Raw genomic sequence first — 14873 nt, forward strand, 5'->3', positions numbered from 1 at the left:
TCATGAGAAATACTATGAAATGAACTTCTGAAGATAAAAAGAAAATCTCTCAAAAAAGTTATCTATTCATTATTCTAACCTGAAGTAATTATTTTTCGTAATTTCATGAGAAATTTCCAAAACAAATTTTAGAAATATTCTCCGAGAAATGTCAGGTGAGTCTTTTCTTTTGGTTAGTGTTACGTTTCGTTGTTTTTTTTTATTACCGATCTTTTTCGGTTTCTTTTTGATTCCTGTTTAGTCTTATTGAAAAATATTTGATTTCATAAAAAACGATTTTGTAAAAATAATCTTTAAATCACGTAACAATTATGATCAACTTTCATTGATTATTTCTTTACGAAAAAAGCGTTTTTATAAAAGTTGGTTAAACAAATAGGGTTGCGAATGAGCTAATTTATTCAACCATTAACACGATTCAATCAATTTGAGATAATTTAAAGAATTTGGATTTTTTGCAGGTCTGAACACTGTGATTACTCGCGAAAACATTGGTAAACTTAGTTTTTATTTTAACATATTGTCACAAATCCAAATTTTTTTTTTTTTGCGCCCATGAAGTTGCCTAAGGTAGACCCATGGAAATGAATGGTGCATAACCGTTTTTTGCACGAGAACGCAGTACTGAAAAAAACTTTCAAGAAGAAGCATACTGATGCACCTGTAAGTTCCGTTTAAATGACGATGATAAACAGAGCTCTTACAAACGAAATAAAACACGCCATCATTGGGAAAAAAATCATTTGAATAAAACTTAAACTTTGGTATTGTTACCACCTTCATATTGGAATATTGGATACTAGAACAGGTCCAGCCTGCGTTAAAAAATGTCTAGTTGTGTTTAAATTGCTATTAAATCAAAAACACTTTGAAATTTTTCATTATTTTGTTTAAGCCCTTTTAAATAAGAGTATTTGTTGAACCTGAAATTATATTGCAAAACTTAGGAAAACCTAGAAATATCAGGGAATTTCATTTCGGTAAACTAGTAGACACCCTGTTTATAGACTAAAAAACATCCCTAAAGATTCTAACACTTTACACTTACATTATGCATTCGTGTCTAACTTCATAATTATTTATTTAGACTTCACATTCGAAAAACAAGATCAGACTCAGATAAGACATGTCTATTTCTTAGGAATTACTTCAAATATTGTTCAAATGAGTTCTCCATGATTTCTTCATTTTAGAATTCCTTTGCTAATTTCAACTGGAAGCATTCCTAGGGTGCCTCGAGAGAATCCTTCATCATTGTTTCCAGCACTACTGCAGCAATTTATTCAGAAAACCCATCGATACATTTAGTTGAAATTGATCACAATCAGGGTGTTGACTACCTGGAAAAACCTGGAAAGTCAGGGAATGTCAGGGAATTCGATTTTTGACCTGGAAAGTCAGGGAAAGTCAGGGAATTTCACTAAAGGTCAGGGAAAAATATTCAATTCTACAACATCAAACAAGTTGATTTAGAAGATGCTTCTATGGATATGAGAGTGAGCTGTACTTTAGAATCCAAAATTTTCTGAAATGAAAAGCATCAACAGTGCTCTCTGAACAATTTCTTCAAAGTTGGTGTAGCTTTCTTTATTAATATTTAGTTCCAAAGTTTGCTAGATCAAATCATTGTCTTCTCTTCAAAATCTTGAGGAAAAATGGAATTCACTTAATCAAATCATGTCAATATTTACAAGTTTGCCTAAAATATCCAAGTTAAACTGATAAAACGAAATATAGAGAACAACCAATTAAGATTCTCGTATTTAGGTGAAGATGAAAACCGTATATCAAAATTTCAAGAACATAAATCTGCTAAACATAATTCCTGAATTTTTTATCATGTCGTTTCTGGAAACAATAAAGATAATACCGCAAAGTGCACTAATATTGATATTTGTATACTTTGCTATCTATTTCAATTTTGATTTTTCAATTTCAATTTTCCAGGATTTTATGAAAATATTGTGAATTTCAAGCGTTACTTCAGGATTTTATTCAGGAGCTTACTTACAGATATGTCCAGTTTGTTTTTTGTTCTGAGAATATACAGGAAATTCTCCAAAAATTCTGAAGATCATTATCTAAGATATCTTTGTGAATCGGTAAAATCCATAGAAGCAGAACTTTCAGGAAATTAATTTGAAGGAATCTGCTCGATAATCCTTTGATAGTTTGTGAGATTACTTGGAAGGTTAGTCGGACATCTTCCCGTAGATGGGCTAGACCGAGCTCGAAACCGGTCGAATAAAAAAGTAAATTTAAATCCTTTTTTAATTGTTTGTAAGAACAATATGTGTTATGTCCGTTCTCGTATCGCGTTCTGTGAGTTTACATGAAGTTCTTACGTTAGCACAAACCTCCGAACAAAAAGTACTTGGAAGATACTCATTGAATACTCTTTCTTAGTGTAGTTAAATCGAGGATTGTTGGAGGCACGACACATTAAAACGAACATCTGAAAACTTATTATTAGCACGTTATTCAATTCCAGAATGCATCCCGTTAAAAATATTTAGATAAATTTCTGGGGAAAACGGTTGCCTAAATTAAAAAAATCACATCAAAATTCTGAAAATTTACTAACATAAATTACCTGTATAGACATGGTGAAGAATTTTAAGAAAAAATGAATACATTTTGGAAAAAGTGTCTATGTGATCCCTTAACATTTTTTGAAGTACCATCAGTGCACCAGATTCTGCTCATATAAGGGAAGTTATGTGTTCAAATGTTTATTAAAAAAACTATTGTGTCGATCAATTCGTTTTTTATGTCACAATGTATCTCCAACTATAGGTAATCAGCGGCAAAATAAAAAGAATTAAAAAAAATCATAAAAAATCATTGAATTCCATTTATGACTGCATCAAAGCGTTCCTTTTTCCGCTCACGGTAAACAGATTTCGTGACGAACTTACTAAAAAATGCATTATATTGAATTACTTTATTTATCCTGATATTTTTTATAATCAAAGCATAGCTATAATACTGTAATAAAGAAGGCTGTATACTTAAATCGACATATCTTTAAAAAATTGTTTTACTTTTTGCATGAGCGGTTATTGGAACACACAAAAATACCTATTGATCCAATAACCGCTCACGAGGTATTGTGTTTTCTGTATAAAGAATTATGTTATCATATGAAAATAATCGCAGACGACTTCATTTGAAAGTTGTTATTTAACCTTCGGGCTGTCGCGCTGATGTAAATACGCGAAAAAATGGGTTTGATCATCAATTTGGGGCTCTCTTTCGCAGCTGCTACTTATATTTTGTTACAACTTGCGATTCATTACAGATCATAGAGCGATACATATGCAATGTTTTTCTTTGCTTGCTTTGATCGTGCTTCGAATTCAACTGAGAACGAATTCTGCAATGCCTGACGGGAAACATGTCCATGCAAAATATAGCATCAGCAAATATTGCCATCCACGAAGTTCAGGAAAGATCACCGGGAAAATCATTTTCCGATTACTTTTTACACAGGGAAGAATGATATTAGCAATATTCATTTGTCAAAGCTACCGTGATGTTCATGACTTTTAACAGCCCTGGTCCGCAATGCTTTCAGCCATTTTCAATCTATTGGGAAACTTTTGCATATATTCGACCATTGATTCGTCATGAAGTTTCTCCTGGAATTTCCTCCAGAGATTACTGTCGGTATATTCCCAATTTTTAATCTAGGGATCAGTCCTGTAGCCTCTTCCAAGTACTTCTCCAGTAATTATTTAAGTAAATGATCAATGGTTTCTCCATAAGTTAATTTAGGGTAACTGCAACCTTCAATAGTTTTCTGAAAATCTTTATTGGCAATTCCCTAAAAATACTTCTAAATAGATTCTTTGATGACTTCTTTAAGCAATATCTCCAAGAATTTTTTGCGGAATTCCTGAGCAGTATTGCTGTCTGTTTAGCTGATTAGGGCCCATTCATAAATTTCATAACGCTGCATGGGGCGGGTGGGTATCCTTGAGAAGTTACAGCTCATACAAAATTTGAAAAAAAAAATCATACAAAATGCGTTACAAGGGGGTTGGTGGGTTTCGAAAATGGCCATTTTTGGCGTTATGAAATTTGTGAATAAACCCTTACTTTTCCTGTTCGATGGATGTTATGATCGACCAAAATCTTGTTTCGTCATTCAAGCCAAAATTCCGCCAGAACGATCGAATCTCATTATCATTTGACGAGTTTTTATTCGTATCCATCGCATCTCGATGCGATTTTTTTGAATCAGAATCATGTACGATGTCACGTCGGCAGAGTCAACTTTGTGTATTTGTGGTATGGCAGAGACCGACCGTCTTATATTCATTCCTAGCACGGTTGTTATTTGTTATGTTTTGGTCACAAACAGGCAACGCTAAAATTAGATCACATTTTCATATTCTGCCAGTCAGTAGTCATCCGTCAGACAAGCAGAGCCAGAAGAAAGCCAACGAACGTGAACCCATCACTTAATGGAATGTATAGGGTGTATGCTGCTGAATTGTACCAATGGGCTTGATTTTTCCTATGAATTTAGGCCAAGATTGTTTTGATGAATTTGCAAGATTGATATTAACGAATTAACTACCTTGCATGATTGATAGTAATGTTATACTATAAACAGAGAATTGAAAACAGTCACCCTGAGTGCAGTTTTTCAGAAATCTATCAATCTAGACCTAAAATTCAAAATAAGCGAAGAGCGCGTTCAAAACCAAAATATTTACAGAATATCACCAACAAAACAGTCAGTGAGTGTGCAAAAAAAAAATCGCAAAATTTGCTGCGCAAAACACCCATCCTCTGGGTGCGTGTTACGGAAAGTATTTATTTACATACATGGGAGCGTACTGCCGGCCCGAACGAAGTATAAGGGAAAAAGACTCCCAAAAAGGAAAACAAACCCACCGTCTGAAATCGAGCTTGCAAGCCTCTGTATACAGTGACTGATATTCATATCCGCACAAGACAATGTTTTCATTCAAGATTTTTTCAACATGCTTGCAGTCTCCATACAAAATTCTTCGTTTCTTCTATAAGGCAAAATACAACAATTCTCTAAACCATCAAAAATCAACTTTTCCTCATCGAAACTATTATAAACTTTGATGATAAGTATTGCTATATACATAAAGTTTAAATTCTGTGGCAAATTAAGCAAATAAATTGCTTTACAAGCTGGTAAACTTGCATGCAAGTTGGCTGAAATAGTCATTTTTTGCATTTTCAACAGCCAATATCTCAAAAACTAAACGTGCTATGATATTTCTGAACACGGCAATGGATTCAGCAACCCTTAATTAAGTGAAAAGCGGTATTTTGGTGCTGGAGACAAAAACGTGTTCCGCAGTGTTATATTTGAGAAGAATTTCAAAGTTGAGCCAAAGTAATCTGGTTTAACTTTAAGATGACAAGAACTGCTTGTTATTTATGTCACAAAATACATTTCAATTAAAACTCCTGAATTATTTTTTTTAAAATTGATTATTTAATTATTTAATTTGCTCATATATTTGTTTAGGTTTCAAATATGTACACCTACAAATTGCCTAAATGTACTCTAATACATGTGAACAAAATTTCAATTGACTTCAACAATGATATAGAGCATTACAATTTTGTTTCATGTGCTGTGTGTTTCAATTTTAATAGATATGCGTATATAGAAGCAGGCTTTGTCCCAGTGAGAACGTATTGCCAAGAAGAAGAATTAGAAGAAGCTCTTCATTTTTCAGTCTTTTGACTTCGATACATCATATGTTAGTTTTTACCAACTCGATGTAAAAACAGTGTCCTGTACGTATATGCATTTAAGTCACTGTAGCGGCAAGACTGGTTTGAGTTTGAGAAGCTGAACTTGGTGGTGTCGGTCACGTGGCGTATTTAGTCGGCAACCACGACGACGATGATAGTCTTCAGAGCTTTGACGTCAATCCGCATATACTCCGGGCGGGTTTAATCGTTGTGCTTCGCGTTTTATGTGTTTACGTATCCTTGGCGGCAAATCTGCTGGCTTGAGCATTATTTCTTCATTGCGACACGTGCCTCTCTGGTAGCTACCAATTATGGGAGAAATGCAAATGTTGAATGATACTGAACAGTGTTTAAACGTAGGGTATTGGCCAGCCTAAAAGAAAATGTCAATAAAAATTCAATGGGTAGCCGTATTTATACTACAAATATGTCAAATGCAAGTTTTCAATCCATATTATGTGTGTAAAATATCAAAACAGAGCTATAACCATTTTTTCGCTTTGAAAATCTCTTTGGTAAATATAGGCCAACGGAACCAGTTTTGGCCAGTGATTAATCTTCGGTTCCTAAATTGGCCAATCGCATTGATTTCTCATGAGAGTGGCCAAATAAGGAATGCCCTGGCCAAATTAGGTATATGGGAGTTAAAATAAAAAGGAAAATGAATTGTTTTTCTTATGTTTTGAATCAATTTTACGAGTAAATGAATGTAGAATTATGCGAATGTGATCTACTGAATACCAAAGATTTCATGCTGATTGGCTATGTAAAACGGATTATAATCCCCTATGGCTACAACTGGCGTATGGCCAAAACCGGTGCTTCTACCCTTCTAAATATTCCGGTATTTTTTGAGTTATCGAGCAAATTTGATTGGATTATATTTCACAGTTGCAACTGCCAAACAAGTGTGAATTAAGTTTATGAACGATATCGTTCGTTCCAGGTGCAAAAAGTAAATAGTGACATTCAATGGTACACGAGTCAAACGAATGGCTTTTTGTTTTGGATTGTCGAAGTGATATATCAACTTATCACAGTAGAAGAACCTGGTACACCCAACCAATGTATGCAAGTTTTTAAACATTTTTGCATGAGAATGTTACAATATTGCCTAATTATTTCAGTTTTGATATATATTACGGCCACTTAAGGTCATAGCATAAGATAACTCATCAAAAATCATTCACATTAAATAGTTATGTATGATACCTATATGATATAAACCTAACTTTCGAACCGTAGTTGAAAATTTTGATTTTGCAACTCAAATAATTTCAAATAAATAGAAATATGTGGCCTTTCCATGTTTCTTATTCCGGACGATACCTCACTTTTGCCTCATTAATAATTGAGCCTTAAATCAATCATTTACATGTTAAGCAATAAATCAAACATGCAATCAGTGAAATATTCTTCTAGATTAAATTTCTATTTTGGGTTTAGAAATTTAATCTCGAGGAATATTTTAGACTTAATATTAAATTTGTATTAGACCCTTACATATACAGAACTTGTATTGAAATCTTAGATTTTCTGTATTAAAACCTTACATTTACCTTATAAGAACCTCACCATTTGTGAAATCTTGTAGTCAGTGGTTGGGTTTGGAATATCCGATTTATCATTTACCCCTCTTGTAGATAGGACACTAATTCATTTTTTTACTAAATTTTTTGTAGCTTGGAAATCGCTTATAATTTCGGGAAATAATCTCAGAGGTCCAGATTTTTGAAAAGGTACGAAAACTCAATTACCAAACATGGTTCATATGGAAAAATAGAGCCAAACATTCATCTATTATATAAAATGCATATGAGCACATACAAGATCAAATTAAATTAAAAATTCAGTTATTTTTCTTCTTGTTTGGACCCTAAATGGATGCAAACATCCAAAAAATATTGAAGCATATTTTTTGCTAGAAAACTCATTCTAACCTTGGTTCAGCATCTCTGACTATGCTATGTTCAAATTGTTGCTCGTGGAGATATCTTGCTTAAATGCCCTTTCAATATTACGGTATCGATTAATAAAAATTGTAATCGCCTTAATTTGACTTAACATTTTTTTTTGAAGGTGGAGGCATGGAAAAAACAATTTTGTTTCAGGAAAATCAAAGAATGTTGACCAACGTCCGAAACAGAGTATGTTTCCCTAGATTATGGTGGACGTGGACAAAAATAGTGAAATATAAGGAAGGCGTCATTTTTGCCATAAATCTGGACTACTGTGCGTGTACCGAATGTTTTTAGAGCTGTCATAAATGAAACTTCTTCGTGAAATGAAATATGAATTTCTCCAGTTATTACTTTGAAAGATCTTTCGATAATTCCTATAGGAATTCTTTCAGGTGAGCTAACATAAGTACAGTATCGAACATATAAAATGCACCAAAGCCGTTTTTCCATACAAAATGGTCAACTTCAGATAGCTATATATCCACCGTTTCTCCACCGATTCATTTCATTTTTCTGTGACGAACTACAGATTTCCTCAATTTTCGAAAAGTGTTGTAAAAGTAGTGTGAAAACTATTAATTTAAAAGTTACAGATAGGTTGAATTTTGACATAAAAATGCACCAAAGCACAAATTGATGTAGCAGAAAAACTACGCATCGCATCTTGGTGTCTTCAGCACATTTGTTCAATGAGTGATAAGGACCAAATGCGCTGAAGACACCGAAAGGATACGATTCATAGTTTGTCTGATGCATCACTTTTCGTCTTGGTGCATTTTTTATGTCAAAATTAAATCTATCTGTAAGTTTTAATATTTTTTACACAACTTTTTCAATAGTTATCAAAAATTGAGGTAGTTCATCACACAAAAAAATGGGAAGAAATTTTTGAATGACCCATAAAGTGTAATGATAATATTCATATTTTTAAGAAAATATTCAAAACTGAAAAAATATTATTTCAAATCAGTGAACACAAAAGGTTCAAAGCAAAAACAAAATGGATAAAATTGTCCTCAAAGACGACAAAATCAGGAACCAAACCTAATAAAATTGCCAAAAATAACATGATAAAAAAATTAAATGAATCTAACACAAACTTTCTGCAGACTATAATATATCACTACACTTTTTTATTAAATTTAGGGGAGGGATTATTAGAGTACCGTCGTTGGGGGTGACAATGGGTCAAAAAGGCATATGTACGATTTGTTTATTGAATAACTATCGCAATTTAGCTCCAATAAACTTCAAATTTGGTGTGTATGTACTTTGATGGTACATTAACAATTGTTCAAAAAATTATTGAAAAATATTTATTCACAGCGGCACTACAAGTGAATGAAAAATAACCCAATCTCACCCCATAGAGGGGGTGACATTGGGTCACTATTATTGAAATAACTTATTTTTGAGAATATGATTGCAAAACCATTCACAGCTGAGAAATATTGATGAAATACGATGCAAACAAGATGAAAAGATATCTAAGATGTTTCACAAGTATGATAAACCCACTTAAAAGAACGATTATACCAAAAGCTAAAAGCTATAAGAAAATATATGAGATTCAACATTTATCGTCAAGTTTACATAAATTTTCTTGTTTGTTTCCCTCAAATTATCTTCAAAGTCTCGTCCCCATTGCCATAAAGCCTATTCAGTTTTCCCAGAGGTGTACTGAAACAGTGATTATTTTAAACCCTCGCAAATAGTTATATTTCGGTGCGACATTCCTCGATCAATATATTTCAGGCAGATTTTGACTTCATAGTACCGGTATTTCAGCGATCCAACTCATTCGTACTTTCGTGAGATGTTTCTGTAATATGTAAACACTAATAAATAATTAAATTTATTGAAAAAAAAAAAAAAAACAATTGATAAAATTTTACGATGTTGCTGCGCACGAAACACAGTTGCTGGTTTGAGAAGTTGTCAAAATTCGTTGCATTGTTATTCGATGCACGGAATCCTCAAGTAGACTTGTTTGATGTTTCAGAGATGCTGTATTTAGAAAGAATAAACACATCTTAATGAGGAATGAGAACACCCGGCACCGTAAAATGTCAAAAAAGTGGTCTTGCAATTTAATTTACTATCGTTCTTGCTTGACCCAATCTCACCCCCATTTTCAATGTTTTAGACACCGTACCGAAAAAAATAAAATTTTTGTTGAAAAATCAATTGGATTCCAGAAAATACTTTTGAAGTGTTATGAAAAGTCTTTCAGCCTTCTACTAATACAACGATAGAGGTTAAAGTACATGCGTTATACTTTGCACAGGAGAAATTAAATGCTGTAAATTTTATCTAGTTTCAACATACAAGTTTATTGATATAGTAAACAAAAATTACTAATTTTAAAAATGTATATTGTGATGAATTATGTGTAATAATATGTTCCCTAACACATGAATAATTATTTCTAGCGATATCATCGTTATTAGCTGATATATTACATAAATCATAATTTTCCGTTTTGACCCAATCTCACCCCCTAGACCCATTGTCACCCCCATCGACGGTATGTTTAAAACTACTAATTGAACTTTAACACTTCACTTTTTGCAAAAATTAAAATACTAAAATCACTAGAAAGGCGAGTAAATACCTTCAAACTATAATATGTTGCTTATCTTGACAGATAGGCCTATTTCGTCTGCGAATTACAGACTTCTTCAGTGTCGAGTGCTCTACTTGGCTTTATATGACATCTTTTTATTCCAAGCAATTTTTTATGTTTGGCGAAAAGTTATGGCTCTTTTTTTCTCTTTAGTGGCTATTTATCTACGTTTGAACTTGGAGCATCTTGTCACATAAATCCGATTCTCATAAGGGCACTTTGCACAAAGCAGTTTTATACAAGAAATAAACGTATAAATTGGCCTTACGTTTCATAAATACAAATAGTCCACGACGATAGACAAGGATAGTTAATAGTTGATGAAATGTCCACAAGCCTGGGATACGGTTATATCTTATCTTATTATTGGCGTTACGTCCCAACTGGGACAAAGCCTGCGTCTGAGATAAGTGTTCTTATGAGCACTTCCACAGTTATTAACTGAGAGCTTACTATGCCAATGACCATTTTTGTATGCGTATATCGTGTGGCAGGTACGAAGATACTCTATGCCCTGGGAAGTCGAGAAAATTTCCAACCCGAAAAGATCCTCGACCGGTGGGATTCGAACCCACGACCCTCAGCTTGGTCTTGCTGGATAGCTGCGCGTTTACCGCTACGGCTATCTGGGCCCCATACGGTTATATGAAAAAATGAGGTTCTCGCTTCAGTCCACTTTTTGAATTGCATCACAACTGTGCAAAATTTCAGCTCGTTCGGTGAAACTATATTTTAGCGCCAGTTGTTCAAATTTTGTATGGAATTTACTATGGAAAAACTTACTTTTGCAAAGAAAAATCACCAGTGGTCGCCCATTGTCCTCTATTCTAAATTTTGAACGCAGATCTCGATGAACAACATTGTGGAAGATCGAAAAGCAATCCGATGCTTGTGAAAAACGTTATTAAGCATAGACTTTTCGGAAATGTTGCTCAATTTTAGTCAACGACGCCTTGTCAATAAGTTTTCATTGAACAAGTGTCGGATTGTTTCGCGGTCTTTGGCAACATTCTTCATCGTTAAAATACCTATCGAGGTCTGTGTTCAGAATTTTTATAGAGTTTTCCCATAGTAAATCCCATACAAAGTTTTAACGGCTGGTGCTAAAATATAGTTTCACCGAACGAGCTGAAATTTCGCACAGTTGTTATGAGACTAAAATGCAATCCCAAAAAGTGGACTGGAGCGAGGATCTAAATTTTGACCCATACCAATGTCTACCAAAGTAACATTAAATCGCTCTGCGTTCTAATATAGTGCTATTATAGAGCTGACACGCCCTATATTAGCCTATAATAGCCCTATAAGCCCAAAAAGATGAACTAGCGTGCTAGTGGCTACTTGGGCAATCTGTTGAAATGAGTTTAATATACACAGCCATTGAAAGGACGGACCTGGTGTAGGGGTTAATACGCACGCCTCTCACGTCGAGGACCTGGGATCGAATCTTATCCCCGAGATAGTCACTTGGCATATAGGCCAAATTGACCTGTTAGCCATTGGCAGTACTGATTACAGCAGTATTTTATATATGTTTTAATTATTATTGTAATGCAAAAGCATGGAACAGAATTTTGCTTGAAAAGCCGAAAACTGTGTTTTTTGTATCTCATATTACGAATATATTGATTCAAATGCATAATTTTGCTAATGAATTCATATCAGTTAGTTTTGCTGATCTCGAACTAAAGAATCGTTACAACGCGCATTGTCTATAACAACATGGAAGATATTGGAATTTATTTGTATCGTTGCATAGATCGATTGATTAAGCTGCTCATATCCGTGTTCAAGGAGCTCGTCCTCCCCAGCAGCATTTCTGTTTCCAAGTTTATCTATTTTGATCCAAACCTTTTCTTGTCCTAACCTTATTGAAGGTATCCTAAGTTTTTGAATAATTAACACTTACACGTATGTACACTTATTCGAAACACTCCCTCTTCGTAAATTGTTTATTTTATTACTTATAATTGACAACTCGGTTGGATAGTTTAGTATGCCTTAAAACTTCTTCTTCTGCTTGGAATGACGTGCTCACTGGGACAGAGCCTGTTTCTAAGCTTAGTGTTCTTATAAGCACTTCCACAATTATTTCCTGTGAGCTTTCTTTGACAAAGTTGCCATTTTCGCATTCGTATATCGTGTGGCAAGTACGATGATATTTAATACCCAGGGAAATCAAGGAAATTTCCATTGCGAAAAGATCCTGGACCTGAACCAGGACCGAGCGTCGAACCCAGACACTTTCAGCATGGCTTTGCTTTGTAGCCGCAATCTCTGACCACTCGGTTAAGGAAGGCCTCAAAACTTGTTTATGCTAATTGTAGGTGAAGTTTCATCAATAAAAATCCTCCCATTCGGAGCATCCAATAAATTTATTAAGCATCTGCCCCGTTGTCCTGACAACTTACCCAATTTTATACCGTTTATTAACCACCGTTATCTCTCTTTCTCTCTTTTTTTCAGGTGATCCTTCTATCCAAGCCAACATCCCGGTTTTCGTGTCTTATCCATTGCGAGCGAGAAAGCCAGCACCAGGGACACCAGGTGACCAAGTTAATTTACCATCATCCATGGCATGGACGTATCAGACGTACCATTTTATGATCCAATAATAAACTTTCCTACAGCGACCGTAGGTAGGTACGCAGTGTTGTGTCGAAACGAATCTCCTCTCTGGGTGGACGGATGGAAAGTTCCCCATCCGGATTATGAGTTTTATTTACCCAAACGCGGGTGATTACGGCGAACATCTTGGGATTTGGATCTGTTTATAGCCTGTGTAGTGCACTAAATCACGTTTTCCGGAATTGGTTTATCCTGGAACTCGTTTTTGAAGGACTATCAATAAGGTGGTGGTCAATTGTAATTTTATGCAGAGTTTTTAGCACCGATGTTTTTCAAACAACAGTTGTGCAGTTTCTGCCGAAAGGTTATGTATGGCCGATTTCAAATTGAACGTAATATACCTGCAACCCGTCCCGAAAGTTGCTGCGTATCTTAATTACCCACATTGAGTAAATTGTTATGTATCTTTTGGGGTGTGCTTCAGTTAACCCTGCAACGATTATAGTTGTCGTCATCAGTCGATTTGATTGCCGTTGAGTGTGACCTTGCTGGCGCTCTATACCTGGCCTACCCTGAGATTGAGCTGTTCCCCATGTAGCTCTACAGCACCGGTTGCACTTCACGCGAACTGGGAGCCTCTGGTGCTTGCTGTTTTATGACGACCAGTTTTAGCTTGACGGTTTGACGGTCGTCGAAACTTGATTCGCTTACAGAGTGGTAGTTGTTTAGCTTTAAGCGTCAGTTTCAAGAGTTGACAAAACTATCTAAACATTTTGTCATCTTCAAAGGGTCGTAAGTAAGACGGTGGTGTTTTGACAGAGTGAGATGTTTTGATGACTATTTTTTGCCCAAACGATGTATTCTGGGAAATAACGGCTAATCTGTGGTGGTTTTCATCTTAGGTTTCAATTGTCGATTGTTTAGGATGTTGGATAAATGCTTATGCGCCGCTGATTTTAAATTTCTACGCCTTATAATTCAGATCAAAAAAAGACACTGTTTTCACAAATATAGGTAATATTGCTTCAGGGATTCCTATGAAAATGCTTACAGGAATTCCTCATTAGATTTCTCCAAGAATATATACAGGAATTCCGTAGATTCCATCGTGAAACTCTTACGAATACCTCTAGGCATTTAGTTATAGAATCGTTTAGAAAATCCATCAGTGTTTTGGTCAGAAATTCCGTTAGGGTGCGCTTATTCATATCCCCAGGGATTCGTCAAGTACAGTGGTTACTTGGGCCATTTTCATTTCAATTACATGTCGAAATGAGTGACTAATGATCGTGCCAAGGTGTTCCAGAATAGTGTGAGCAGTGTAACTACATTAAAAATACTTCTTAACCTTCCTTGTGCACGAAGAAAAGAACATTATGCATTAAAGATCGAAAATGCTCTCAAAAAACCATTTTTGAATCGAAATACAAATCTAGATGTGGAAATACTAATCCGAGCTATTCGGCAAAGTTGAAGCATTGATTAAGAACTTTCCAAAATGGCCATTGAAAATTTCATATTCTGATAATAGATGGCAACACTGCTCGATTGTTATCAAAAGAGCTTATTATATGGGGGTGTTGTATGCAAATACCAAATAAAGATAAAGATACTGAATGTGATACCAAAATTGAAGGAAGTGTTGTGTGCCATACAGTCGGCCGGAACACAAATGATCATGTGGCTGGTAACACTGTTTAAGAAGAATTAACTTTTGTTTAGGCAGCATCCATTTATTACGTAACGCTAAAATTGGAAATTTTCGTCTTCGGCAAAGTTGTTCAGTAGCTCAAGCTCTATCATTATAAAAGCCATGAGGTTCGAAATGTTGCCACTAGGTGGCGCTAGTGAGCATGAATTTTTTTTTGTGGTTATCTCTGGATCCTGACCACTTAGGAAGATGGTGTCTTCGCCAAAGTTGTTCATAACCTCTAGGACTATCATTGATATCTTAGGATCCTGACCAC

General features: G+C 34.9%; 1 protein-coding gene across 10 annotated transcripts in view; it reads left to right on the top strand.

Moving 5' to 3' along the window:
• The window catches only part of LOC5578843 (homeodomain-interacting protein kinase 2), a 312570-nt gene that overhangs the window by 205215 nt on the left and 92482 nt on the right, over positions 1 to 14873 (top strand). For 7 of the 10 annotated variants that reach the window (XM_021843605.1, XM_021843606.1, XM_021843607.1 and 4 more), the window contains one exon: positions 12805 to 12885. The exons of 2 other annotated variants lie outside the window; for them this stretch is intronic. In XM_021843605.1, the coding sequence (XP_021699297.1) occupies positions 12805 to 12885 (81 nt within the window). Of the gene's footprint in view, positions 1 to 12804; positions 12978 to 14873 lie in introns of those variants that run through there. One more of the 10 variants, XM_021843612.1, reaches the window with a different exon arrangement.

Source organism: Aedes aegypti, chromosome 2 (genome assembly GCF_002204515.2).
Source record: "Aedes aegypti strain LVP_AGWG chromosome 2, AaegL5.0 Primary Assembly, whole genome shotgun sequence".
Taxonomy (NCBI): Eukaryota; Metazoa; Arthropoda; class Insecta; order Diptera; family Culicidae; genus Aedes; species Aedes aegypti.